This window comes from Rousettus aegyptiacus, unplaced genomic scaffold (assembly GCF_014176215.1).
Source record: "Rousettus aegyptiacus isolate mRouAeg1 unplaced genomic scaffold, mRouAeg1.p scaffold_m13_p_8, whole genome shotgun sequence".
Taxonomy (NCBI): domain Eukaryota; kingdom Metazoa; phylum Chordata; class Mammalia; order Chiroptera; family Pteropodidae; genus Rousettus; species Rousettus aegyptiacus.
Genome location: NW_023416311.1, coordinates 72,378,770 through 72,406,376, shown reverse-complemented (window position 1 = coordinate 72,406,376; position 27,607 = coordinate 72,378,770). Strand labels below are relative to the sequence as shown.

General features: G+C 35.2%; 2 protein-coding genes across 3 annotated transcripts; both read left to right on the top strand.

Annotated features, from left to right (window-relative positions):
* Nucleotides 1-147: 147 nt before the first annotated feature.
* CCNB1 (cyclin B1) lies at nt 148-7,580 on the top strand. The gene is made up of 9 exons (XM_016122194.2): nt 148-306; nt 913-1,083; nt 1,180-1,365; nt 2,923-3,105; nt 4,327-4,485; nt 4,679-4,915; nt 5,183-5,323; nt 5,976-6,086; nt 6,262-7,580. The coding sequence occupies exons 1-9, from the start codon at nt 286-288 to the stop codon at nt 6,367-6,369; spliced, it is 1,317 nt and encodes a 438-aa protein (XP_015977680.2). The 5' UTR covers nt 148-285; the 3' UTR covers nt 6,370-7,580.
* Nucleotides 7,581-11,412: 3,832 nt separating this feature from the next.
* On the top strand, nt 11,413-26,185 carry CENPH (centromere protein H). Of its 2 annotated transcripts, XM_016122197.2 has the most exons (9): nt 11,413-11,628; nt 13,359-13,414; nt 17,274-17,322; nt 17,704-17,778; nt 18,899-18,955; nt 20,850-20,913; nt 21,252-21,303; nt 22,531-22,694; nt 24,450-26,185. In XM_016122197.2, exons 1-9 carry the CDS (start codon nt 11,492-11,494, stop codon nt 24,540-24,542), a joined length of 747 nt encoding a protein of 248 aa, XP_015977683.1. In that variant the 5' UTR covers nt 11,413-11,491; the 3' UTR covers nt 24,543-26,185. The 2 variants fall into 2 exon arrangements, with proteins under 2 accessions (XP_015977683.1, XP_015977684.1); XM_016122198.2 differs by lacking the exon at nt 17,704-17,778.
* Nucleotides 26,186-27,607: the final 1,422 nt, after the last annotated feature.

Genomic DNA, 27,607 nt, shown 5'->3' with positions numbered 1-27,607 from the left:
GCGAGAGGCTCTGGCTCCGCCCCCCTCTCGTATGTCTCCGCGGGATCGCCCTGTAGACGCATTCTCGGGGGAACCCGCAGCCGCCAATGGGAAGGGAGCGAGTGCCACAAACAGGCCAATAAGGAGGGAGCAGTGCGGGGTTTAAATTTGAGGCAGGGCCCTGCATCTCCCAGCGTGCTGCAGAGGAACGGCTGTTGGTCTGTGTTGGATTCAGGTCCCCGGCTTGTCGGGGGCTCCAGTTCTCTGCTTCTCCCCACTGAGTTGCTGCCTGTTGAAGAGGAAGCCATGGCGTTCCGGGTCACCAGGGTGAGCTGCTGCGGACGGTGAACAAACGCAGTCTTTCTCTCTGCTTGTCCTCTCCCTATCTCGCCTGTTGGAGCCCTCCAGGCGGGAGCGGGACCAGGACAGAGATTTGGGGGGATGGGGGTGTCGGTAGGCCCCTGGCATGGTAGAGTAGTTTGGGGGTGGGATGCAGACCGACGGGGAAAAGAAGGTGACAAACAGATCTGGATGGGCCTTGGATAAACGTTTGGGGGGAAGTGGAGGGGGAGGGTCGGTGGGAAACCTTTTCTGAAGGGTGATAGAGGGCGCTTTTGTGGTCTCCCACCAACTGCGTAACCCCCTTCCTGGAGAGAAAGAAGGTGCCTGCAATTATAGGCCTTTTTGGTTTTCATTCAAATGTAAATTTGCTGTACTTTAGTGTGGGCCGGGACTAAAAGTGCTATGCCTCTGTATGTAGGTAAGTGAAGAGGTTCAGGTAGGAAACTGACTTGTCACAGTCTTAGCGTAGACCCTGGAACCCGGGTTTCTCCCGGTAACTCCTGAGAGCCTCTGTTTTGCCTCATCTTAATTAACCCCAGACTTACTCTAACCTGGCTGGGCGAGCTCTCAACGTGGTCTTGCTTCTTTCAGAACACGAAAATTAATGCTGAAAACAAGGTGAAGATCAATATGGCAGGCGCAAAGCGCGTGCCTGTGTCCACTGCTGCAGCCTCCAAGCCGGGCCTGAGACCGAGGACAGCCCTTGGAGACATCGGTAACAAAGTCAGTGAACAGCCACAGGCCAAATTACCTCTGAAAAAGGTAACTATCTTCCTCGTCCAACTTCTCTGTAAAAGTCCATCTTCCAACTGGGACTCTAGGTGGAGAAACATTCCATTCTCTCCCATTCATTCACAGGAAGCAAAAACTTTAGCTGCTGGAAAAGTTATTGCTAAAAAAGTACCTAAACCTCTGGAAAAGGCACTGGAGCCTGTGCCTGAGCCAGTGCCTGAGTCTGCGCAGGAGCCTGTGCGAGAGCCTGCATCGGACCCAGAACCTGAGTCTGTTAACAAAGAAGAAAAACTTTCTCCTGAGCCTATCTTGGTAAATTGATTTTACTCTTCTAGAGTCTGTTAATTGATTTCCTCCCCCTCATTTTACTCTAATGCATGGAATGGCATTTGAATAAATAGTAATAATAGTAACATTTATAACGTTAATAGTAACATTAACTCACATAATCTTACATTTTCTTAGCTAGTAGTATTACTTCTACTTTTTGATAATGGCTTAGGGAAATATTAAGTATTTTCTAGAGTCGTATCTAACCAGTAGCAAATATTGGATTCAAACCCAGACTTGAGCCTGTGCTTTTAGTCATTTTGTTGGTGGTATTGAATAGTAGCTACCTGGATCAAAGATTTTGCTATCTTTGGTACATACCATCTCTAACCAGAATTTATCAACTGAAACACAGATTTTTCTCTTGAATGTTTTTTTTTTTACTTGCTTATATGGCCACCGAATAATTAATAAGCCTGTAACATTGGAATATATAAATATATAAAGCAGAATGAAAATGTAGCTCCCCATAGAATAGATGAGTTAACAGCCTCAAAAACCAAGAACTTTCTATTAAATATTAGGTAAATTTATCTACTGTGAAGGAAAAACAGGCCATCTAGAAGAGGCTACTTTGCTGAAATTCTAATGAACTGTTTTCTGAAGCTCTAATTTTAAAAACATAATAAACTCCTTTGGGAAAATCTGTAAAAGTCGTTCAACCTGGCTCTTTATATCAAAGAGCGTTTGAGGCTATTGCTTTAGTATTGACCCTTTGAATATGGCACCACATGAAACTTGTAGTATGCACAGTCTTTAATTGGCTATTCCAAACTAACTACCTGAGGTTTCCTTGAAAGTCCTATACAGATTCTTGCCTTCAATTTCACACTATTTTTAAATGGCTTTCCCACTCTCTTTCATTTGGTTAATAACCTTTTCATCCTTCAAAACAGCTCAAGTATCAGCTCCCGAAGCTTTGCCTAACTTCCCCCACCCCAGCCCTTGTTCCTAGAGTCAATCTCCTTACTTCATGTACTTCTCTCTTCTAAAATCAAAACCCCTTGAGGACACCATAAAATCAGTGCCCAGGACAGAGCCTGACTTGAAAAAAGTGCTTAATAAATGAACAATGGGGGAACTGAAGCTTGAAAGAAATGGTTAATGGAATCAGTTAATAATTAGTAGTCAGGACAGAACTTGTGTTGTCCTGAGCAGTCAGCAGCAGTCCAGGTTTTGAAATAAAAACTGACTTGTCACTTGTTTGGATTAACTTCACATGACACTGATAAACAAATTTATTACTTATAAGTTTCCTTTGGAGGAAAGTCCAGAATATGAATTTCTTTGTTTCTCTGTTTTCCCTTTTAGAGTTTAGGTTCTGCTGACTTCAAATTGGCTCAGTCAAGTGGGCATTTCAATTTTCATATTAATCACTTTCTAAAGAGAAATGGAATAAATTTGAAAATACTTTATAAGGAAATGAATTAGATGGCGACTCAGCAAATAGCCTCTTGAGTTGATACCAATAGTTGGACCCTTATTCCCAGGTTGTATGCTCCTCTTTGCTATTATTTCAAAAGGTCTTTCTATTTCAAGGTTGATACTCCCTCTCCAAGCCCAATGGAAACATCTGGATGTGCCCCTGCAGAAGAATATCTATGTCAGGCTTTCTCTGATGTAATTCTTGCAGTGAACGATGTGGATGCAGAAGATGGAGCTGATCCAAACCTTTGTAGTGAATATGTAAAAGATATCTATGCTTATCTGAGGCAACTTGAGGTCAGTAAATTACATCTAGCTTTAGAAAATATCTAAAGATATTTTCCATTAACAGTTTACAATAATACAAGCAGGATGTGAGCAGCATTTCTTAACAGTAGATTCTACTTTCAAATTCTTATTATGGAATACCAAAAATAAAAAGTCACTAAACAAACTAATGCAGTTTTTATTTACCTTTTAGAACAGGGAAAGGTCAAAGTGAGTGAATACTACCATGGTTCTTTCTAATAGAAAGCCCACAGATTGAATGCTTTTTTTATATCCATCACAGAAGCAGGCAAGTCCCAAATTCAGGTTTTAAGAAGGATAACAGGCAGGAGGTCGATATTAAAGAAGAATATGCTGGAAAATGATAGCCACCCCCAACACAAAGCATTTTGGGTCAATGTAGCTGATGTGTATGTTATATCAGGGAAATTATTCTTTGTGTCCAAGAGAAAGTACTAAAGTTTTCTAGTTTTCTTTCATGCTACTTCTGAAACTTTCTTTTAGTGGCATTTCCTCCCCACCCCACCCCACTCCATCCCCACCAAAAATCAAGGACACATTCTATATGGTAACAACATAAGCTATACAGTTATCAGATTTACCTAATTTTTAATAATGAATTCTCTTCCTTTGGCATCATTAATATCTTTAGTCTCTTGCCTGTTTGTTTTGGGCATCTTCGTTTTCTACAAGTTGTCTTTGCAAGGTTTCCTTTGCCAGAACCAGCCTTCTACTTTGGGCTTCTTCTTTCTTTTTAAAGTTTCTGTTCTAATATTGGAGGATTGGGTTTAGCAGATGCATATCCTGATCCTTGATGGTTCATTCTCCTTATTTGTGGTGTTTTGGCAGTTTAAACCCTGGAGCAGCAGAGTGGTAGCACATGGATTCCAGGTGCCACTAAGAGCTGCCCCTATATTTCTGTTTTGTAAAGCTCAGGTTCTGGGTTTAGAGTCTTAGATGAAAAGATCAGAAATGATAGTATGATATCCTTATTTGGTGAGAAATGCATAGAGGGTGTGGGCAAAGTAGTGGTGATAGTGAATTGAACATAAGGTCTGCCAATATGAAAGACCTGTCACACTGCCCTACTTAACATGTGTTTTCTTCTTCAGTTGTAGAGCTGTTTGTAGTGACCATATGAATAATTGATTTAAATACTATTACAGATTATATGATCAGAAATATCACATGGAGACTGGCTTCTAATGATAATCAGCATTTCTTTTGCAGGAAGAGCAAGCAGTCAGACCAAAATACTTACTGGGTCGTGAAGTCACTGGAAACATGAGAGCCATCCTAATTGATTGGCTAGTGCAAGTTCAAATGAAATTCAGATTACTGCAGGAGACCATGTACATGACTGTTTCCATTATTGATCGGTTCATGCAGGTGAGCATAATTCAGTAATTGAGGTTTCTCCCTTCCAGGTCTAAGCCGAGTCATAAGAAATAGACCTTTTCAGCTAAAATCTGTTTTGGGGGATAAGGTGTCATTAAGATTTTGCTTTTTTACTTCTCCATAACTATGTCTCCTTTTTTCAAATACATATTACTTATTCATCCAGTTGAAATTCCCATTGCAGAATAATTGTGTTCCCAAGAAGATGCTGCAGCTGGTTGGTGTCACCGCCATGTTTATTGCAAGCAAATATGAAGAAATGTACCCTCCAGAAATCGGTGACTTTGCCTTTGTGACTGACAACACTTACACTAAGCTCCAAATCAGACAGATGGAAATGAAGATTCTAAGAGCTTTAAATTTTAGTCTGGGTCGCCCTCTACCCCTGCATTTCCTTCGGAGAGCATCCAAGATTGGAGAGGTATAGATTTCTTTGGTATGGTACATTAGAGAATACTGCCAACCAAGCAAATCTAATTCAACTGACTTATATACATACCCAAGTACACGGGGAAGGTATAAACATTTATTTTCAATTAGGCTATATGTTATTAAGGCCTTCCATTGGCAGTTGCACTTGAGAGTTTATAGATAAACACTTGTAGTTACAGTTATGAGCATGCCAGTTATTGCCAAGGGAGAATTTGCTGACAGAAGCTCAACGACTTATATGTGGATTTTGTTTCAGGTTGATGTGGAGCAACATACTTTGGCCAAATACTTGATGGAACTAACGATGTTGGACTATGATATGGTGCACTTTTCTCCTTCTCAGATTGCAGCGGGAGCTTTTTGTTTAGCACTGAAAATTCTTGATAATGGTGAATGGGTAAGCTCTGTCCCACAGACCTAGATTACCCTGAGCTTTTAAATTGTAAATAATATTTGCCTGGATACAGAACTGTTTTCATTAAAGGACAATTCAAATGGTTCCTAAATACGGCATCTGCTGAGGGAATGATCAAAAATGATGTTTTCTTTGTGTTGCCTTCATAGAATACCTTCATTTCATTACCTTATTTTATTTTTCTATATCCCTTTAGGAAAGGCAGAGCAGCTGCTATTCCTTATAGATGGAGAAGTTCAAGCAGATCAAATGACATACTAGAAATTCATTCGTATTCATTGATTCAACAAATATTTCTATGGGCCATGTACTACCCTAGGCCCTAGAAATAGAAGTATGAATGAGAAAGTGGGCCTTCAAGGAATTTTGGAGTCTAGCTTTGAGGTAGAAAGTCAGCAATTGCAAAAGTGTATAGATTTGAGCACATTAGTGTATAAAGGGTTTAAGCACAGGATCTTTGAGAATCATGAAAGGAAGAGTACCTAGGGAAGAAGGAGTCTTAAGCTTGTCTTAAATTTCGATTATAATCAGTCATACAGTATCTATCTCCCTACTTTACTCTTAAATAACATCTGGAAATTTTATGAAAACCATTGTTGATGAGCATTTTTAACATTAGCTCTTGTTGTCTTAGACACTAACTCTACAGCATTACCTGTCATATACTGAAGAATCCCTTCTTCTTGTTATGCAACACCTGGCTAAGAATATAGTCATGGTGAATCGTGGACTTACAAAGCACATGGTAAGTCAATCAGTGGCACTTGAGGATGTTGGGGAAAAGTGAGAATAATTAAGACTTCATGCTCATAAATGCACAGCTTGTTTTTGAGGAGTTGATATTTTACATGAATATCTGTAGCACTGGAACTTATTTTTTCCTCTTTTCCTTCCTTAATTGCTATGCTTTTTTCTTCCAGACTATCAAGAACAAGTATGCCACAGCTAAGCATGCTAAGATCAGCACTCTTGCACAGCTGAATTCTGCACTAGTTCAAGATCTGGCCAAGGCTGTGGCAAAAGTGTAACTTATATAAAATTGAGTTGGAGTACTGTAATGATCTGCAAATAAAATTGGCACCATGTGCTATCTGTATATATTATATGTTACATTTATTTACTTTTAATAAAGTTGTGGTCCTTTTTACTTCTTACCTTAACTCATTTGAATGTGGCCACTTCCTGCTCTAGGGTACCCTAAAAGTAGACTTAAAGATATGCTGGGGAATATAGAATATAAAAAAAAGTGCTTTCAGTTAACCTAGGGACCCAACTAATATATATAATTGTTGCTTATGTGATTCTTGTTTTATGTACCTACCTGGATTTTGCTTTATAAATAGGAATTACTAAGGTTATGAAGGCATTTAAAACCCTTACTTTCCATAGGGCATTGTGCATGTAAGCCTAGTCATCTAGGAGGATCTGCTGCCTTGTTCTACTTAAGTAAAAATCTGCCATCTCATCCCTAGTCCATTTTCTATTTCTTCTGGTGGTTGCTGACATAATTCTAAGTAATCTACTTTTACCACTATTTCTTAAATTATCAACTTTAGTTAGTATCGACTTTTTCACTTGGAAAAATAACTTTAATTTATATTCTAAACATACTTTACTTTTTGTTTATTAGTTGAGAAAACAAAACGGGCTCCTCAAAACATACCAAAGTATCTTAAAAAGTTTATTTTACCTCTCCCCCCAACTCTTCTAAATCTCCACGCTATCAACCTGAATGTGTCAACAGTTTGAGATGTAGCCTTCCATGACTTCTATACACACAGGTGTGCATAGATAAAAATCGTTGTGGGGATTTTAAAACATAAGATTTTTCTACATGCTTAGCAATTCCTGTCAATATATATAGACTTTACCTGTTTTAGGGTATTACATTTCATAGTATAATGTATTCAGTCATTCAATTGACATTTGGAAAGCTTTTTTCTTTGCCCCTAAAGACAATGCTATTTAAATATCATTAAGTATCATGTTGGGTTTTTTGGGGGGTTTTTTTACATACATTGGGTTCTCCAAAGAGTATGTATGTTCTCGCTTAAAGCATGTCCTGCCAGATGACTTTCTCAGTGTCATCGGCAATGTACAAAAGTGCTGGTTTTCTCTGCAGTCTTGTCAAAACTAAAGGTAATCTCTTCGATTTCTGTGAATTTGGGAATTCTACCTTGTTTGCTGTTTTAATGTATACTCCTAATGATTACTTGAATAAATTTTTGTTGTCTGCTAACTTTTCAATGTGTAAGGCTTTCCAGGTTGTCATTCGCCTTTTCACTGTTAATGCTGTGTTGCCATGCAGACATTTTAAGTTTTTATATTCTCAAATCTATTTTTTCCTGTAGTTGCTATTGGGTTTTCAATGTTAAGGTCAACTTCCTCCCGAAACTATAAATATGTCCTAAGAAATTTTTTTCCCATTTATATTTATGATCTCTGTGGTATGAGGTAGGATTCTAACTTCCGATGGGTGCCCATTCATGCCCATATAATTAGTCATCCTTGTCCAACTGAATTGAAATATCAATGCCCATCTATTGTTCCCTGATCTTTTTTTCCTGTGATAAACTTGATTATATTACCTGGTAAGATGGGCTACCATTATTTTTTAAATATATATAAACTTTAAAATTATGTCCAGTTAATTGAAAAGCTTGAGATTTTGACTGCATTATGTGCATAGGTGCAATATATTACGTACTAGTTTGGGATGGACTGATATATTGCCCTCCCATCCAGAAGCGTTTTTCTCCATCACATGTCCTTAATATAATGTTAGAATTGAATTATGTAGCTGCACTTTTCTTGTGAAGTTTATTATTGAGTTTATGGGGTTTTTGTCACTATTATAAATAGCATCTATTGCTAGTCGTCTTTTATTATTCAGCTGACATCAATTTTCTTGATTTGTTTTTAGTGGTGTTTTCTAAGCCTTAAATCCAAAAAGTATTTTTTTTCAATGTTTATGGTATTGTATTAGAAGCTCCAAAATAATCATTGATAATAGGTAGATCCTTGTCTTGTTCCTGAACTAGACATCTCTTAAGTATTTTTACCATTTAATATTTTCACTGTTAGTCTTTAAGTGGTTTTTATATTTTAGGTATTTTTCTATTCCTTTTGAGAATTGTTACAGGCAAGGCTGTGGAATTTCACTTAATTTTTTTAGTTTTTGATATCGTTTTTTCTCTTTTAATTTGATAAAATATTCCGTATTAAAGGTTTCCTAAAGTGGAATGAGTTCTTGCTCACAATATATAATCTGCTAATGTTTCATTTAAAATTTTTTGCATGTTATTTGGGAAACTGGCTCAGTTTTTGTTGTTGCTACCATTTTCTGATTTTTACCAGCGTTAAGGTAGATTAAAGATTTTTATCTTCAAGACTTTATAATTTGAAATCTTTATATATTCATTGAAAACTAGCTACATCAAACTGTAAAGTCATTTGGTCTGGAGCTGCTTAAAATAGTTTTCTATGGTCTTTTGGTCTTTTAGGAATTCTTCCTCTTCCCCCAATATTAGAAATTCATCTATTCTCGGTTTTTTAAATTATAGTGGTAAATGATATAATTCGTCTTTTCTGTATTATAGTTATGTCTTCTTTCTCATTCCTGGTATTAAAAACTTTTATTTTCTAGTCAGACTTGCCCATGGGGGTTTTGTTTTGAAATAATCAATTTTTGGTGTTATGTCTACCAACTTTAATTTGTAGTTTTAGCTTTTACATTACTTTCATCTGTTTTTCTTTTGGTTATTTTCTAATTTAAGTTAAATGCTTAATGTATTTTAGTAATAAAAGCCTTTATACATTTTCCTCTGAGATAGCTTATTTCTAAAGTCCTTTTCATCAGCTTTTGGTTAAGTTATAATTTCTTTGTGGTCCTTTTTGACCTGGCGATTATTTAACATCTTTATGTTGGTAGTTTGTAATTTTTTGTTAAGCCTTTTTTGAAACAGTTAATGTTTTTTCTGTGGATAAGTACTTGATTGACTTTTGTAAATATTCCATGGATATAAAAAGGGATTTGATTTCCTTATAGGTGACATAGTTCTAGTGACTTTTATAGGAAAATTAGTTAAACTATAGCTGTAGAGAAAGAAGTGTGTGTAGAGGTATATACATGTATGCATGCACATGCATATATTCCTTTTCTTTTCTAGAGTCATTTGGAAGTAAATTTCAGGTTTCAGGATGTCACCTTAAAATACTTCATCATGCATCTACTAAGAATTAAGGTCATTTTCCTAAATAACCACAATATTTATCACATAAGGAAATTAACAACTCTATATGTAATGTGCAGTACATATTCAAATTTCCTCAAATGTTTTAAAGACTTAACTTTTTTCCAGTTCAGTATCCAATCAAGATTCATTTGTTTGTATAAATGGAACAATTGCCCTGCTTTTTGTTTTTCAAGGCATGGACATGCATTGTCTCAGACAATTGTCTTACAGAATGTCTCTCATTCTAGTTTTATCTGATTGTTTCTCCATAATTTCAGGTTATGCATTTTGGCAAGAATGTTGGTGATTTGTCCAACTTATATTTCATATTAGAGTTACATATCAGATTGTTAAACTACTAGTGATACCAAGTTTGATCATCTGGTTAAGGTGGTAACTACCAGGTACAGGTACAGCTTTGCTGTAAAGGTGCTATTCTCTTTAGTTTTAGTATCTATTAGTGATGCTTGCTTTGAATCAGTTATCTCACTGGGAGTGGCATGATGGTTGTTATGTAATTCCATTACCCCTTCTTATATTGGACATTCTCTAAAGAACAGCTTCCCACCCACACCTCTACTAATTTGTTTACCCTGTATTAAAAAAAAAAAATCATTGTTAGACTCCATTAATACAGTGGTTCTCAAAGTGTTGTCTCTAACCAGAAATATCAACATCACCTAGAACTTGTTAGAAATGCAGCTCAGCAACTTAGGTGGCTAGCAATCTGTTTTAATAAGTCCTTCCCATGATTCTGATGCTTGCTCAGATTGGAGAACTGCATTGGCTTTGTCCTGAATTTTCCCAGTGGACACTTGATAGGTAACTGCAGAAAAGGATGAGACTGACATGAAATATTGGAAAACATCCCTGATAAAGTGGAAAAAGAATAATAGGACCACTTTTGTGTAGAACTAAAAATAAATGGAAACAAAATGTTCTTCCAGAAGTTTGAGGGTAGGAATGGCAAACTGAACATCTTATTTTGATTCTACGGTGCCTTTCGAATCTTACCAGGAGCCATACTTCTCTGATAATGGAGAGGAAGAACGGGGTCGCACTGTGTGATCAAGTGTAACTCGGGGAAACCAGCTGTAGAAGAGAATGCTCATCTCTCTTGCTCAAAGAGGTCTGAGCTTCTGTGCTTGTGCCAAAAAGAGAAGTGTCCCTTACACCGCTGCCCGTAATGAAAAACAATCAGGCATTTATGTCCTGCATTTTCATGACAAGCTCATTGCCAAGCTAAGACAGTTCAGTTGTAATCCAAAATTAACAGGCTGAATCTTGGGGGCATCCAACTCGGTTACGAGCGCGAAATTTACTGATAGTGGAATTTCAGGCTGGATGTCTGGGATTCAAGTATCTGCACTGCCTCGTAGGGGGTTGTGGGTATCTGAATTTGGGCCACTCGTTTCTCTGCCAATCCGGTCTGGACCTTGTGAACTCAGATCGAGTCTACTTAAACCTCTAATACTTCTTTCCTAGCCTACTGGGCACATGATGCGTCAAAAAATGGTTGTCCCAGAGATCCCGAGCCCCAGCGCCAAGGCTGAATGAGCATTCCCGTTTTGGGGTTTTACCCTCGAGGCTGCAGCTCCCAGCCGCTAAGTATCCCAAACATTACAGCGTAGCACTCGACAGAACTGACGGTTAATTAAAGTTCTCCGAACTTTTTTACTAGTGATTTGCAACGATTTCCACCAGCAGAGCCAGGATAAATTGGACACGAGTAACAGTGGTAACCGAAGAACCGGACGGATACGACGCAGCCTTGGGGCGGAAACTACGGGTCTGCAGGGCGGAAGGGGCGGGGCGGGACGCGACGGTTCTCCAGCCCCTTCCGGGCATCAATTTAGAGGCGGGAAAAGTGGTCCCTTCTTAGGTATCGTCTGCCAGTCCTACGCGGTATTTTTTTATGCCAGCCGAGATGGAGAAGCCATCCGAGGAGTATGCCGTTGCCGAGCCCGCGGACTCCCCAGGGGAAGGCGGGCTTCCGCCGGTCGCCGGCGCCCAGGTGGCGCGTCCCGAGGATCACACGACCCTGCTGCTCAGGTTGTTCCCTCTGGCTCACTCGGCCGGAACCAAGTGCACGATGTGGCCAAGCGCTCCGCCCTTCGCTGTGAATGGCCAGAATGCCTTGAATTTAGACTCGTACTGAGTGGCTGTGTGACTGCATTTTTCAATTAAGCTCCTTAAGCTCCTTTTTTCATCTTCGAAAAGCAGAGAAAAAAATGACACTCTCCTAGTAGAGTTGCTCTTGAGGTTAAATGAGATACTCTGGGGCAAGCGTTTAGCACAGTGCCCAGAGCCCTTTCGCTTTCTTATCCCCTCACTCCCGGGGGCCCCTATTTTCAAGTGGGTTATGGGGTTCATCCAAACCCTGAGCCACTGGAGGGAGATTGCCCTGCCCTTTTCTTTTATAGCTTATGACCCTTTTCGATCCAGAAGCTTCATTTGCTGTATTTTCTACTAACAGGACGATGTTTATACTTTTCCACTAGGCAGTTGCTAGGGGAAGATTTAATAAGGGACATCAGTCTTCTAAACCAGTGTACAAACCACACCTCTAGGCTAGGTCTACTTTATTGCCTGTTTTTGTGTGGCCCCTCAAGCGAAGAATAGGTTTTGTCTTTAAGGATGGCGGGGGGGGGGGGTAGTGGAGAGGATCACAAGAATATTTAAGAACGTGAAAATTATATGAAATTCAAATTTCAGTTCCCTTAAGTCTTATTGAAACAGCTTACCTTCTATAAGAGCAGAGCTTATTTGCAACAGGGACAATATGATTCACAAAACCTAAAATGTTTGCTACTTAGTCCTTTACAGAAAAATACTTCAGACTGGTTCTTAATCATAACAAGGGGATTTAAAAAAAATAAACATGGTAAGTGTATTTTAGTTTTGCCACTGCTTTGAAAGGCTTTGGCTTATAAACCTCACAACCTCACTTTAAAAATTCCCTCCTTGCAATATAAAATAAACATTTCAGATATAAGATCTCCTTTTCCATCTCAGCTAAAAAGAAACTCGTATTTCAATGTGTCTTTTAAAATACTAGCTGACAACATCCAAGAAATTGCTTTCTTCATTTGGAATTTTGAAACATAAGAAACTTATGTCATGGAGCTTTAGAAATTTGTGTAATGTTTCTTAGCTTCTTAAATAGGTCTCAAAGGCACAAAGTAAACAGTTTCAGAATTACGAAACTACCATGTAAATCTGAAACATCTTTTAAGTACAACTTGTAACTAATTACCATTTTACCCATAGGTTTTATATTTATTTTATGTATGATTTTGAATTAAGTAGAATCATAGAACAACTAAGAAACTATATGAGTTACTTATCTATCCAAGGATTAGTATCCTTGTTATTTTTCTGGATCTCCTGAAAGTGTTACAATCTGGTTACAGTGTTTGCAGGTTTCCCCATTTTGATCATTAAGCCCCACTTCAATGTGGCCCATTGATATAAGTTTATTAACCAATGTCACCCAATAAATGTAATTTTGTAAAAAATTTAAAAATCTAATTTTTAACTTTTTCTCACAGATGCTGTTTTTCCTCTGTATTTAATTTTGTTGTATTCCTCTTGAGGCCTTAAAGTTCTTCACACATACGCATTTTAAATAAAATGAGGCCAAATTTGAAGACTTTAATGTTGAGTTTATTTATTTTCATTTTGTTGCATTAGCTTTCAAAAAAGATGCGTTGCTTTCTCATATAGTAATGAGTAAAACCTCGATAAATATATGACTTTCTCTTCTCTTTATCCATTTTCAGGCTGAGAGCACAGACAAAACAACAACTCTTAGAATATAAATCAATGATTGATGCAAGTAAGTATTTTCATTTTCAAATAAAGTTTTATGAGTTGGATGAACAGTACTTTGGGGAAAAGGAAAATCAACCACACAAAGAAATATTTACTTTGGTAACAAGCGGCAGATGATGCTGTACTACACATGTAAGAAGGCAAAAAAAATAGTCTTGCCTCGGCCCTCAGGAATAGTTAGGGATTCATGAAATAGCTGTAAAATAACTAAATAACAATGCAAGACAATTGAGATCTAGAGATAAAGAATTGGGAAATCCTTGTGGGCCATGTAGAACTTGCTACCATCAACAACTTGAAGATTAAATTAGATGAGATGATTGTTAAGCAAGTTATTGATCAGAGACCTATACTTTGAGAAGCACTGGATTATAGGAATGAGAGGCAAGACAGATATCAGGTTAAAGACATGAGTAACAATTTTCAATTCTAAACAGAAAATATTTTAATTTATCTTTTAGAATTATTAATGCAGAAGGCTCTAGGACCAAGAGAATAGTAAAATAATAGGTTTAGCCATCCTGAAGTAATAACCACCTATTGCCACCTGATTCCAAATCTCTTGGGTCACAAAAATATTTTTGTGAATCTTACTTTCTCTATGAAATAGGCTTAAAGAATAAAACCAAATAATAGGTTAAATCAAGAATTGTGGAATAAATCAAGGGACCTCAAAGATACCTGAGTCGTTTCACCTGAATCCATGTTTGAACCTAGACAATTTTCAGACTCTGCTTGAGCTCTTTTTTAAGGATGTAGATCTGAAGGCAGTTCTGTTGTATTTTCTGTTGGCTGTTCCAGGATTTCTAGTCTTTGTATGCAAAAACAAAAACAAACTAAAAAATGGGCCCCCTAGCTTTTTTGCTTACCACAACTAGTAAACTATGGAACTGGGATATGAGCCAGGCCTTCTTGCCTCCAAAGCCATGACCCTTTTATTATGTCAATAATGCTTACCGCAGAATGACCAGTAGGTGACTGTCCTTCCCTTAGAGGAGCTAATAGTCTCTTTGTTTCCAAAGCTCATGCTTCTTTTATTAAAACAATGATGTTTACCTCAGAGATGAGTTAATACTTTTGCTGGCATGAAAGCCCACATAATAGAAAAGGATAATCTATCTTCTTAGAGGACAGGGTGTAGCAGAAAAACTATTCGAAATTTGGACCATGATGAATTATCTCTAGAGATATCCCTGCATTCATTTAACTTCTTTATAAGTGTGTCTCTGGCACCATACTAGGCATGGAGATATGGCGTTGAACAAGACAGACTTTGCCCTCATGGATCTTAAATTTTCTAGCATGACAGGTAAGCAAAGACACATATAATTAGGAAGTATGGTAAGTGATGAAGGAAATAATGGTGTGATAAAATGGGAGGCTACTTTAGATAGGATAGTCAGAGATGGCTTCTATGAGATGACATTAGAGCTAAAATCCAAGTAATAATATAAAGTCTGCTTTCTCATACAGTCCTTGTTTTTCCTGTATAGATTTTTTTTTTAGGAGATTGTGACATCTGAAAATTTGAGTAGATTTAATAGTCCACATTAAATCTACAAGTAAAGGAGAGGGCAAATTTAAAGCAGGCCACAGAAATCAGGTTGTAGTCTTTAGAAGAAGATATTTAAAATTGATTATTTTACCATTAAAAAATATATTACTGAGACTGTATTACTTGAAGGATTTTCAAATAAGTGCATCCATTTTAAAGGTATAAATTAATGAGTTTTTATAAATTATATCAGTGCAACCACCGCCACAATCAAGACACAGAATATATTTCTGTCATACCTACCTTTCACAGTCATTTCTCACCCTTACCTCCAACAGCCACCAATTTGATTTCTGTTAACTACAGACTTCCAGAGCTGTGCTGTCCAATACAGTAACTACTGGTTACACGTGGCATTTTAAAGTTCAAATAATTAAAAAAAATTTAAAATTCAGTTCTTTAGTTGCTCTAGTCACATATCAAAATGTCTAGTGGCTACCATATTGGACAGTGAAAATATTAAACATTTTCATCATCACAGAAAGTTGTACAGCTCTGTTCTAGAATTTGATGTAATTGGAATTATATATGTATTTTTCATATCAGACTTCATGTAACATAAAATTTATTTTAAAATGTACATTTCAGTAGTTTTTAGTATATTCACGATGTTGTATAACCATTACTACTATCTAATTCTAAAATTTTTCCATTTTCCTAAAAAAAAATCCAGTACATGTTAGTAGTCACTTCCAGTGTGTCTGGCTGCTTTTACACAGCATAGTATTTTTGTCATTCATCTATGTTGTCTGTTTCAATAATTCATTTCTTTTTATTGTACTGTATTTTATAATGACTATACTACAATTTGTTTATCCATTCACTTGTTGATGGATATTCGAATTGTCTGCAGTTTCTGCTCATTATTAATAAAGCTACTATAGACATTTGTCATTTATACATGTCTTTTTTCTGGACACTTGTTTTCATTTCTACCTAAAAGTGAAATTACAGAGTCATGTGGTAAGTTTCTTAATAAATTGCTAAACAGTTAAAATGATTATACCATTATGGAACATTACTCTCAGCAGTGCATGAGACTTCTAGTTACTTAATAGCTTTTTCAATTTTAGTCATTCTAGTAAATATGTAGTGGTATCTCATGTGGTTTTAATTTTCATTTCCCTGCAAGCTAATCATGTTGAGTATCTTTTCATGTGCTTATTGGTAATTTATATATAAATCCACTCTTATGACTTGTCTGTTCAAATCTCTGCCCACATTTTAGTTGGATTGTTAGTCTTACTGAGTTTGAGAGTTCTTATCTAAAATCTATGACTACAAGGTCACAAAGATTTTTCTCCTACATTTGGTTTTAGATTCAACATTCAGGTCTGATCTTTCTTGAGTTAATTTTTGTGTATGGTGTGAGCTAAGGGTTAAGGTTCATTTTTTTTCCACACGGAAATCCAGTTTTTCTAGTACTATTTGTTGAAAAGACTTTCTCCATCATATATGTGTTGTCTATGTCTAGGCTTTTTCCTGTGTTGCCTCCACTATGTTTACAATAGTACCACACTGTCTTGATTACTGTAGCTTTATCGTAAATCTTTATATCAGCTGCTGTACCTCCAACTTTATTCTCCATGGTAAATGTCATTTTGACTGTTCTAAGGCCTTTGCATTTCTATGTGCATTTTTAAATCAGCTTTTTTTTTTCTCTCTCTCTCTGTAGAATATTGTTCTTTGGGGGAAAAAAGGGCCGATAGAATTTTGACTGGGATTTTTAGGATTTTTAGATCAGTATGGGGGAAATTGTTGTTTCGATATTGCTTCTCTCAGTACATGTACATGGTATATCTTTCCATTTCAGTATTTGATAGTGTTCAGTGTCATGCATATAGTCTGTTAAGTTTATCCTTAAGTATTTCATCTTTTTGAATGCAATTGTACAGGGTATTTAAAATTTTTAATTTCCAATAATTTGTTGCTCATTTAGACATAGTTATTTTTTAATATTGATCTTATTCATTTTTTACTCCTTTTTATTTTCTATCATTCTAAAACTGTTCTACCCAATATGGTAGCCACTCATTTCATGGGACTGTCAAACACTTGCAGTGTGGTTAGTCCTCATTGAGAAAGGCTGTAAATGTAAAATACGCACCAAAAAAAGATTGCGGAATATTTCATTAGTAATTTTAAATTGGTTACATGTTGAAATGGTACTATTTTGAATCTACTGGATTAAATAAGCTATATTAAAAAAATTACATATTTGGTTTATATTTGTAGTTTACATTATATTTCTGTTGGACTGCACTGTTCTAAAATGTTGCTAACTTCAAAAAAATTATTTATTTGTTAGATGAAGAACAAACTCCAGAAGAAATCATTCCAGAAAAACAAATTGAAACGTATGTCATATTTTTAAATTTTATTTGTGGTTTTTACTAAGATTTAATAATAGTCATAACATTGTCTTTTTTCCCCCTTTTTGTTTCCAAGTAATTTGTCACAGATGTATTGAGAACTTGGTGATATGGGATGTAGACTTAAATGTACATGAGTGGCTATATTAGCACTTTTGGCATCCCCCCTTTTATAAGATATTTATGAGGGTATCTCAGGAGGCATCACTTTACCAAATCTGTAAATGTGTTGGCGTGGTCAGTGTGTAGAATACTTTTATGTAGTTAGAGACATTTTACTTTTTTCAAAGGTTTACTTTACGAATTTATCCAATAGTGACTTCTTCTAATATTGCTGAAATTCTTTTGTTTATGCTTCTTTTATAGTAAAATTGAAGACCTAGAAAATGAAATTGAAGAGGTTAAAATTGCTTTGGAAATGAAAAAGCTTGCATTAGACAGGTACTTATTACATTTTAGGTATAAGCACTGTGAACTGAGTGCAAAATGGGTATGACTTGAGGTGAAGAAAATATTTTAGTCTAAATGAATCAGTCAAAATGATGATTAGACAATGGTCACACAAATGTTGAGCCCTGAGAGAAAAGTTACATTATTCATTAATATCTTCATTTGAAGAAATTACGTAAGATAGGGTTAATAAGGAAATGTCAATCAAAACAATGTTAGTGTGAGGTTAAATCCCATTCAATGTTTGGAATTACGTGTATTCATTTATTCCAGTAACTGTTAATTGAGTAAAATAATTGTTGTTGAGTTTGAATAATGTATATTTTTAATTACAAGTTTTACATCTGTATTTTAAAAGTCATTCAACAAATATTTGAGTGCTTGCTACGTCCTAAGCTTTATGCTAGGTGTTAGTATACAGCTGCTTGTAAGACCATTGTAATTTCTGGCCTTTCCAGATGAATTTCTTCATACATTTAATTGAAAAGCAGTTAAGTGCTTTTAATTGCTTCTAGCTATGAGCTTTTTCCCTCATCTCATGCTAGCTCATTATATAGGTCATATTTTTTGACTAAGGTGACTTCAGAGCTATCAAGACATCTTTCAATAAATCAGATTTTTTGTGTATGATAGAAAGGAATGACTCTAATATTTCTGAGTTGGTTGCCTTTTTATTATTATTTATTAGCTATTTGAATTTAAAAATGATTTATGGAGCTCGTTTGTATGTAGTTCTATTTTAAAGTTTACACTTAAGTATGGCATCATAACTCTTTCCATCCATTTCAGGCCTTTGCTCATCTCTGTTCTGCCTTGATGCTTGTTGCTTCCTCCCTGTTGGCATGGGGTGGCTGTAGAACAAAGCTCAGGCTGGATTTCAGGCCTACTCAGACCCTCAGCCTCAGCAACAGCCCCATCCATCTTGGTGTTATTTCATATTTCTGCTACTTACTTATCTAAATGTTTCCCATACAATATTGTTTCAAAACCTACTTATGTTTTATGTTATATTTAAAGAAAAAACAATCTTTAACTTGTCATATTTTTAAATTTTTTTTTCAGTGCACCATAATGTCCATGTTTTCTAACACAAACTTTCTTCTTTTTATAGGATGCAGCTTTCAACTGCACTTAAGAAAAACCTCGAGAAAAGTAACATCCATACTAGGTATGGGAATTGTTTTTTCTGTATTTGGTAAGAGTGGGTATTAGACTTTAGTTTCATGATTTTTTTAACTGTTGCTGCCAACCACTTTTACTGGGGAATAAGGAACGTGGTGGAATTTTTGTGAGCCCTCCTCAGCATTACAACTTGTTCAGATTATAACCCTCAGAAGCAATTTAGGTTTTATCCAGATAGTCTGAAAATTTTAAAGGATTTTAAAGTTAACTTTTGTTCATTATTTACTGAAAAACAGGAACAATTCTATCTCATTTAATCCAGCCACAACCCAATGGAGATAGAAAATATATTCTTCATTTTTCATTGACAGAAAAGAGCTTGTATACATTAAACAATTTGCCAAGGAATATAAAAGAAAGACTGACAGTCAGGGTCCTCTATAATTTGGTTCTAAATGTCTTGCCTCAGGCCTTACCTGTGATCTTATGTCTGAAAGCTCTGAAAATCTTGTGAAAAAAAAAATCCCCTCCCATTAACAGCAAAGTGCCAAGATGGATCTGGGCACCACTACCCCCTCACCCCCCATTTTGGCATCTTTGTCCAGACTGATACACATTCTCTCCATATTGCATTTAAATCCAGAATTACATAAATTCTGAAATCTGAATTTGAGCTAACTATTACTCCCCCATAAAATTGAAAGCTTAAAACATCCTTGAGTTAATGGTGCTGTAGGACAGGTTCAGCATAAAGTTTATAACCAAGTCAGCTGTAGCTAGTAGAAAATGAATTCAGCTCTTCCACGTATGTGGAAAAATTCCCACTTTTTAGCCTCCCACTAAATTCCTTCTACAATATCAAAATGATTGGTATCATCACAATGATGACATTGCTGGCCCCATCCCAAACCTACAGGTCTCAGAATCTAAAAACTAAGGTGCAGGGTAGGGGTTGGTGGGAAGGATGACTGGCAATCTATATTTAGCAAACCTCCCAAGGAATTGTGGCAGTTTGTAGCATGAGAACTGTTCTTGCTCATACCCTTTTGCTCCAGGCATTCCAAACTACTTGATTTAGGTAATTACTTCATGTCTTTTAATATTCAAGGGTTTCCCTTGTTCTACTCTGCAGTTATTATAGTGGTTCATATCTATTAGTGGTTGTAATGAAACCGTACTATAGTTGTGGATTTTTCTCCCCCACCAGATTCTTTCCTTTTTGAAAACAGGTACTACATTTTTATTATTTTACTACATTCCTTGTGCCTGGCACAATTCTTGGTATATAGTAGGAACTCAGAAATACTAGTTGAGGAAATGGGGATAAAAAGTGCTCATTCAGTGAAACTATTCTGTATGATACTGTAGTAGTAGATACATATCATTATACATTTGTCAAAACCCATAGAATATGCAGCAACAAGAGTGAGCTCTAATGTATTATAACGTCTCAAATATAGGTTTATCATTTTGTAATAAACGGACTGCTTTTGTAACCAACGGACCGCTCTGATGGGGGATGTTGATAGTGGAAGAGGCTGGGCCTATATAGAGGCAGAGGGTACATGGACTTACTTTCTGCTCAATTTTGCTGTGAACCTAAAATTGCTCTAAAAAGTAGTCTTTTTTTTTTTAAGCAACTTATTAGCACATTATAGTTTTTTCTCTCTAAATAGATAGAACTCTTTAGAAATGTTTCTACATGCTTAAACTTAATGTTCTTAGTTGTGACTAAAAACTTTACTAGGGAAATGCATCTCTAATTTTAAACATGAATTTAGATTACATCAAACTTTTCCAGATTTATTTCATTAAATGATGATTTTCTATTAAAGTATACAGTGAATTTAATGAAAGTAATATATGCTAATTGGTTTCTTCTAATGAGATTTATTGCTTTTAACTAAGGTTAACAAATCATATTTTTTATTCCTTTTCAGTGTGCTCATGGATAACATGAAACATATATTAAAGCTAAATAAATTAATAATGAAATCACAGCAGGTAACTTTGCACATTAGGCTGCTTCTTCATTCTTTTGATTTTAGTAACACCTTCTTGCTGGTAATTATATTGTGTATGATTAAATAGGATTTCCCAAAGGGATTGGTATGATTAGAATTCACTGCCTTTAAGTTTTCTCTCTCTTTTTCATAACTCTTGTTATTTTTGACTAATATAGCTAAGTATCTACTTATTATTGTCTTCTCTTGTGTGGAAATGAAGGAATTAAAAACTGGAACTTTAGAAAACATGAACTCTAAGATATAAAATTCAATGATTTAAGTATTATAGGTTTGTTCTTACATACTATGCTTTAATGTTTTTATTTCTAATAACAGGAATCTTGGGATTTAGAGAAAAAACTGCTTGATGTTAGAAAGAAGAGATTTGGTATGTAGAATAGCTCTTTTTTCTTTCTTATTTTTTAAGGTAGTACACATTTTTATTTACTGTGGAGATTGATAAGGCTAGATCTCAGCTACTGAGAAATTTCTTAATTTTCATATTTTCTTAAAATTCTGGATATGGCAATTTAAGAAGTAGTAGTATATAAAGTATATTTTGCTTGATGCATTTTTGTTGTTTTAGAACATTAAATCACAAAATTAAAACATTCTCAGTGGGTGAAAATCAAATGATACAGAAAAGTATAATGTGAAAGTCATGCCTCCTTCCTATGTGACCACAGTTAGTCATAGTTAGATGTACATAATTTTTAAATGATAAGTTGATACATATGGTTCTATAGCTTTTTAACTTAATGAACGTGAAAATGTATTTTGCATTGAAATTACCGAAATGTTTATTTCAAAAGTAATACACGTTCTGCAGAAATTTTGGAAACAAGTGTACATAAGAAAAGTTAAAATTTTTATTTTACCATCAAGAAATAATAAATTTTCAGTGCTTATAAAATTGGCATTAGTTTATTTTGTGTTATAAACTACTTTTTTCATTTAACAATATAATATAGGCATGATTTATTTTTAAATATACAGACTTGCCTGGTTGTAAGTAATATCAAGTTCAGAAATAGCCTTGGTCATCTGATCTAATTACCCTTTGGATGTCATTTTTCCATTGCATTCCAACCTACTTTTGATACCCTAATGTCAAGGATCCAAGCTCCTAAGACATACCTGTTTATGTTTTCAAACAGTTTAATTCTTAGAACATTTCAGGAACTACAAAAAAATGGTTGATAACATTTATCCCTGGAGAAGGGAATCTTACTTTTCACTGAAAATTTATCTTCGTGTCATGTCATTTTTGTAAATAAAGGAGGGAAAACTCTTACCTTACATATATCTCCTGCCTGTTTGGTTACACAGAGTAAGACCTGTTTAACATGATGTCACTTCAGACATTTGTAGACAGCTATCATTGTCATGTACAAAGCTTGAACATTTGTATTGCTAAGTATATAATTAAAACATTGATATTTTGCACCACGGAAGTAATTTGCACATCACAATGTAACTGCAAGCTAAAATGCTCTTTATTAAAAATATTCTCTTGATTGAAATAACCAAGAACTGTTCTACTTCTAAATTTTTTAAGATTCTTATGTGTAAGAGTTGGTATATATAATGTATTGTTTTATTTCTAACCTAATAGAATTAAAACAAGCTTCAGAAAGTAAGCTTTTAGAAATACAGACTGAAAAGAACAAACAGAAAGATGATTTGGACTGCATGGAAAAGTCAGGCAAGATAAAGACCATACAACAAAACCTGCAGATGGAGATACAAATTACTACAGTTATTCAACATGTGTTCCAGGTAACATTTATATAAATTAGGAAGGGAGGTAAAGAACTTTTTTTAAATGATTGGTTCTATTACTTCAGTCTTACTTATAGTTAGTCTTTGATGTTTACACAATAATTCAGTACTGAAAATTGGTCTGTTTACATATATCTAGAATTCACATATATTGTTTAAAAGCTTTGGTTTTTCATTATGATTAGACCTTAGGCATTTATAAATGGAATGGTTTTTAGCAGCTGTATGGAGGCAGCATGGTGTAATGACAGAGAGTATTAGACTCCAAGTTGGGAGGTGGGAAAACGTGGATGGGGATGATGAGAATCTAGGGGTGAGATCCCAACTGCTACTGAAGAGTTGCTGACCTTGAGAAGATAATTTAACTTCTTAAGCATCAGTGTCCTTGTTTAGAAGGAGTAGTTGTGAAAACTAAAAAAAATAATGTGTTAATTATATTTAGCATAGTGTCTGGTCCAAGTAAATTCTCAATAAATGTTGGTAGTTATCATGTTAAGTTTTCAGTTTTAAATGTTCATTCCTTTCTTCTGGAGGATTTTTAAAATTACTCTTTGAATTATAAAATGACTCTGGAACTGCTGAAATACTTAAATGAACCAGTTTTCAATTATGAAGAGCCTCAATTAAAATTGTCTGTTATATGTAAAGCAAATACCTGTTACATGTAAAGCATATCCTTGCAGAATATGAGGTATTATATCTCACCATCATAAATTCCCCAGGTCTTACACCTGTTTTTAGTAGCAGTGGGTGATTTGATTAGGATTCATCAAATCCCTTAGGCTAACCTCAAGTGGAATATTGCATCATAAGTACAGAATCATTTTTAATTTTCTTTGGCATATGTTCCATTCTACTGCTTTGAGACTTTGATTATCCCACTTTTCTTTTTATTCATATTCTATAAGTTAGTGTTAATTTTGATTTAATAAACTCATTACTTTGTTAAAGAGAAAATCGCTCTGGCCAACTTAGGAGCTCTCTTTATTCCTAAAGGAAGATCAGCCTTTAAGGGTTAAGTCATGCTTGAATGCTTCTACCTGCCTTTGTAAATTTGACAGATTTATACACATTAGCCCTTTTAATCACGTATAGCAAGAATGTGACTTATATAGGCCAAAGATTGAAATATTTTTTGTGTTATAATATACTACTTATACTCTAAAATTTATTTTAACATCTTTCAATTAGTAACTCAGTATCTCAGAGCCATAGTTTTTCAAAGAATGACCAGAATTTTCACTAATTATCCTAACCATTTCTCTATTGTCTACCACAAAAATATTCTTCACCTTTTTCAGAGTCTTGAAACATTGCAAGGGCTGAGAACTAAGCTCTTCTTTTACTTCTTTTTAAAAATAAGTCATATTACTTATGTTTAAATTGATTTTCACCGTAGAAAAACAAAATGAACTCTGAAATACAGCTGCAATCTTTTTCCTTAAATCTGGGATACCACCACAAGTATCCTAAATGAGTAAAAACTATCCTGAAAAACTTATAAAGCATAAAAAATTGTTAGCATTGTTAATATTCTCTAGCATTATAGGGATTGTGGCTGAAATAAAGCTTTACTGAATGTGGAAATCAGGATATAAGAATGTATTACTATTCTTTCCCCATGATAACAGTAAATGTTTATACCTAGTTTGGTAAATATTTGATAAGATCAGTGAAAGAAGATTTTTTATAATTTTGTTAAATATTTTGAAGTACTTATTACTTTAATTTGAAAAAATTTTTGTATTACAGAATCTCATTTTGGGGAGTAAAGTCAATTGGGCAGAGGATTCTGCCTTTAAGGAAACTGTTCTGCAGCTTGAGAAGAATCTCACCATGATCTAATAAGAATTCTATTTTGGCATTATTTGTTTCTGTCTTTGGTGTGTCCTTTAAATAGCAAATTTCAAGTGAAATATTTTTGGCATTTTTGGAACTATCATAATACTGCAATTATTTTTTAGCTTGAGTTAACACTATAACATGGAATCTATTGTTTTAACCATAATTAAAGTGACTGGCATACTTTCAAAGAATCTGAAAATCTTAGCCTTGCAAGGATCCAGAAAGACATCATCTAGTCCAGCTTTCCACGCAATGTGGATATTTCCACAACGTTCATGGAAGTCCCAACTTTCATTTGGAATACTTCCATGCATTTCTTTGTCAACCAAAATACTAGAAATTAGGAAAGCATGTCCATATCTTGATTTTTTTTAACTTGTCAGTTGTATTTTATTCAAATAAATCTTTTAGCTTTATCTCACTACAGATTCTTTTTTTATTAAGATATAATTGACTTTTAACGTTGTGTAAGTTTAAGGTTGTTGTACAGTATGTTGATTTGACCACTGCGGCCTTAGGTAACATCTCTATCATGTCACATAATTATTATTTCTTTTTCATGGTGAGAACATTTAAGATCTAGTGTCTTAGCAACTTTGAAGTATATAATACAGTATTGTTAACTAATCACAATGCTATGTATTAGATCTCCAAAACTTCCTCATCTTCTAACTATAAGTTTGTACCCTTTGGCCACCATCTCATTCCCCATCCCCCCAACCATTTCTTTAAACAAAGACCCAAATAAAGCATCTCAGCCTTGAAAAAGAAAAGAAAATTATGTCCAAAGTGTTAACAGTTGTGGTCATTATAAAGGAATTGTGACTTTTACTTCTGTATTTCTATATTATGTATTACTTTTATAAGTCAAAAAATGAATGTTACTCTTCTAATTAAAAAATAGAACTTGTCATCTTTTATACATCCCATTCCATCTTTTAAAAACTAATTTGAGCTCTTTATGAATTTGGAGCTGTTATCATTTTTATAGATAGTGTAGTGTTTTTAGCATTCTTTAAAAGACTTTAAACTTGAAAAGGCAGTGTTTGAGAAAAGCATCCTACGAACTATTTAGAAAAATGGTTTTTGGAACGTGCTAAATGTTTAACTTCCCCAGGCTGCTCTTCACCTGGGTCCTGCACGTGACTACAGCAACCAGCCTGCTAGCAATTTCCATCAGTCTCTGCTCCCTTAATCATAGGCGAGGCGCCATCCAGATTGGCACATGCCAATCACTTCATCCTGGCTTTCTTCTGACAAGGATTTTGCATAATAGGTTTTGGCACTGAAAGCCCAGGGAGCCATTGTCTGGAACCTAGAGCTTCAGTTTACTCCAGAATAATCCACCCCCAAATAAGTTTCTAGGTCACTAATTGAGCCATTAAATATCTAGCTCTACAACATCTCCATTTCAATTAATGTGTTTAATGGTAACATTTTTAAGTATACAAAGTACAATTAGGAAATAAAAGTTTTCTATGTAAAAGACATTTTAAAAACATGAAAAGATGCACTACATTTTGTTATAGCATTTGAAATCTGTTCTTTAGGTTAATATGCTTAAATTTGCGTTATAAGTGCTTTTCTTTGGAATATTTATACTTTTATGTCATTTGTTTTAATAAATCATGATTTATTTGTAATTTTTTTTCTTTATGCTACTGTGTGTTCTTGGAAATTGTCTATATAAATTGTTGTAAAACAGGTTATATTTTTCTTCTAGAAAAACATTCTGGAAAATGTCTTCCTGATCCAAAGATACAGCATCGAATAAATTATAGATGCACATTTTATTAGTAAATCCCAACTCGATTGGTTATCAGTAGCATCGGAAAAACTTTCTGCATTTTCCTGGGTTTGACTGTCTGACGTGTTCCCTCTGAAAGCCCAACTCTGAGAGAGAAATTGTTTTAGTCAGCTTTTTCTGAAATCCTGCTGAATAACAACCCCAAATCTCAGTGGCTTATAACAGACTTTTAGTTCTCTTTTGGATCCATGATTTGACTGATTAATTCTAAGACCCAGGCTTGAGGGAGTAGCCATAATCTGAAACATTCTTATGATTTATGAGGCCAAGTGAAATTACACAAGCACATTTAAAGTTTCTCTTTGGAAGAGGTGCATTATTTCTACCCAGGTTCCATTAGCCAGCCCAAATCATTGGGGCAGGAAAGTATACTTCTCTCACTGCAGGGGAGTGCTGGGTTTCAAAGTGGTAGGTAGAAAATGGATATTTGTTGAAAAGACTACAGTCTCTCACAGTCTGCTGTCTTGGTCTTAAATATTAACTTTCCCTCTGTACGTAAAAGATACTTCCTTTCCCAGGGAAGATAAGCTAACCATGTCATCCAATCATAATGGTTTCAAAGTTTAGGATCACATGACAGTCCCTTCACATCAGGTCCAGATATGGCTCTTATTGATCTGGAGGCCTGTGAACTGAGAAGGCCAGTTATATTGTTTCACACAGCAAACAATAGTGGGTAAAGTCTATAGCAATTCTGAAACATAGCTTGTTCCCTTTCTAGAAATAGTGATTAGGCTCTAGGTGCTAAGGATTCAGCTTTCATGGTGCTCTTTGGAAACAGTTCTTCATCCATAGTTCTTTGACCTTTGGGAAGTTCTCCCTTTCCATTACCTTGACCATATATCTGAGGAGGGCATTAAAGAGTATGCCCCCTCTCAGCAGCTTTCTCATTTGGGAACTCAAAGATCTTACATGTCAATCAGTCTTTTAAAATCTTAAAATCCCGGCTAGCCCTGGATGAGAATATTGTGAAGGAGTATGAATGCCAGTACTTAGAAATAAACCCATAGAGAAAAGTTTCAGCGTTTTCCTGGCAGACTTCCCCTAAACAAAATCCATATCAATATGACCAATAATTTGCACTGCATTTGGCGTTTTGTGAATTTATCATCAGGTATTCCCAGGAGACTTCTTGGTATTAGAGGATTTGGAAAGTTTATGTTTTAATAAAATATCTACATCGTGGGCTTTATTTACCCATTTTCTTCATCTCTCCAGTAATAATCATAAAGGAAAATGGAAAATATTTTCTTTAGAA

Bases quoted from the DNA above. Each gene is read 5' to 3' on its own strand.
- CCNB1 (XM_016122194.2), top strand. From the start codon at position 286: ATGGCGTTCCGGGTCACCAGG. The intron at 307-912 runs GTGAGCTGCTGC...TGCTTCTTTCAG, and splicing joins TGGCGTTCCGGGTCACCAGG to AACACGAAAATTAATGCTGA. The intron at 5,324-5,975 runs GTAAGCTCTGTC...TTGTTGTCTTAG, and splicing joins TTCTTGATAATGGTGAATGG to ACACTAACTCTACAGCATTA.
- CENPH (XM_016122197.2), top strand. From the start codon at position 11,492: ATGCCAGCCGAGATGGAGAAGCCATCCGAGGAGTATGCCGTTGCCGAG. The intron at 11,629-13,358 runs GTTGTTCCCTCT...ATCCATTTTCAG, and splicing joins CACACGACCCTGCTGCTCAG to GCTGAGAGCACAGACAAAAC. The intron at 18,956-20,849 runs GTATGGGAATTG...ATTCCTTTTCAG, and splicing joins AAAAGTAACATCCATACTAG to TGTGCTCATGGATAACATGA.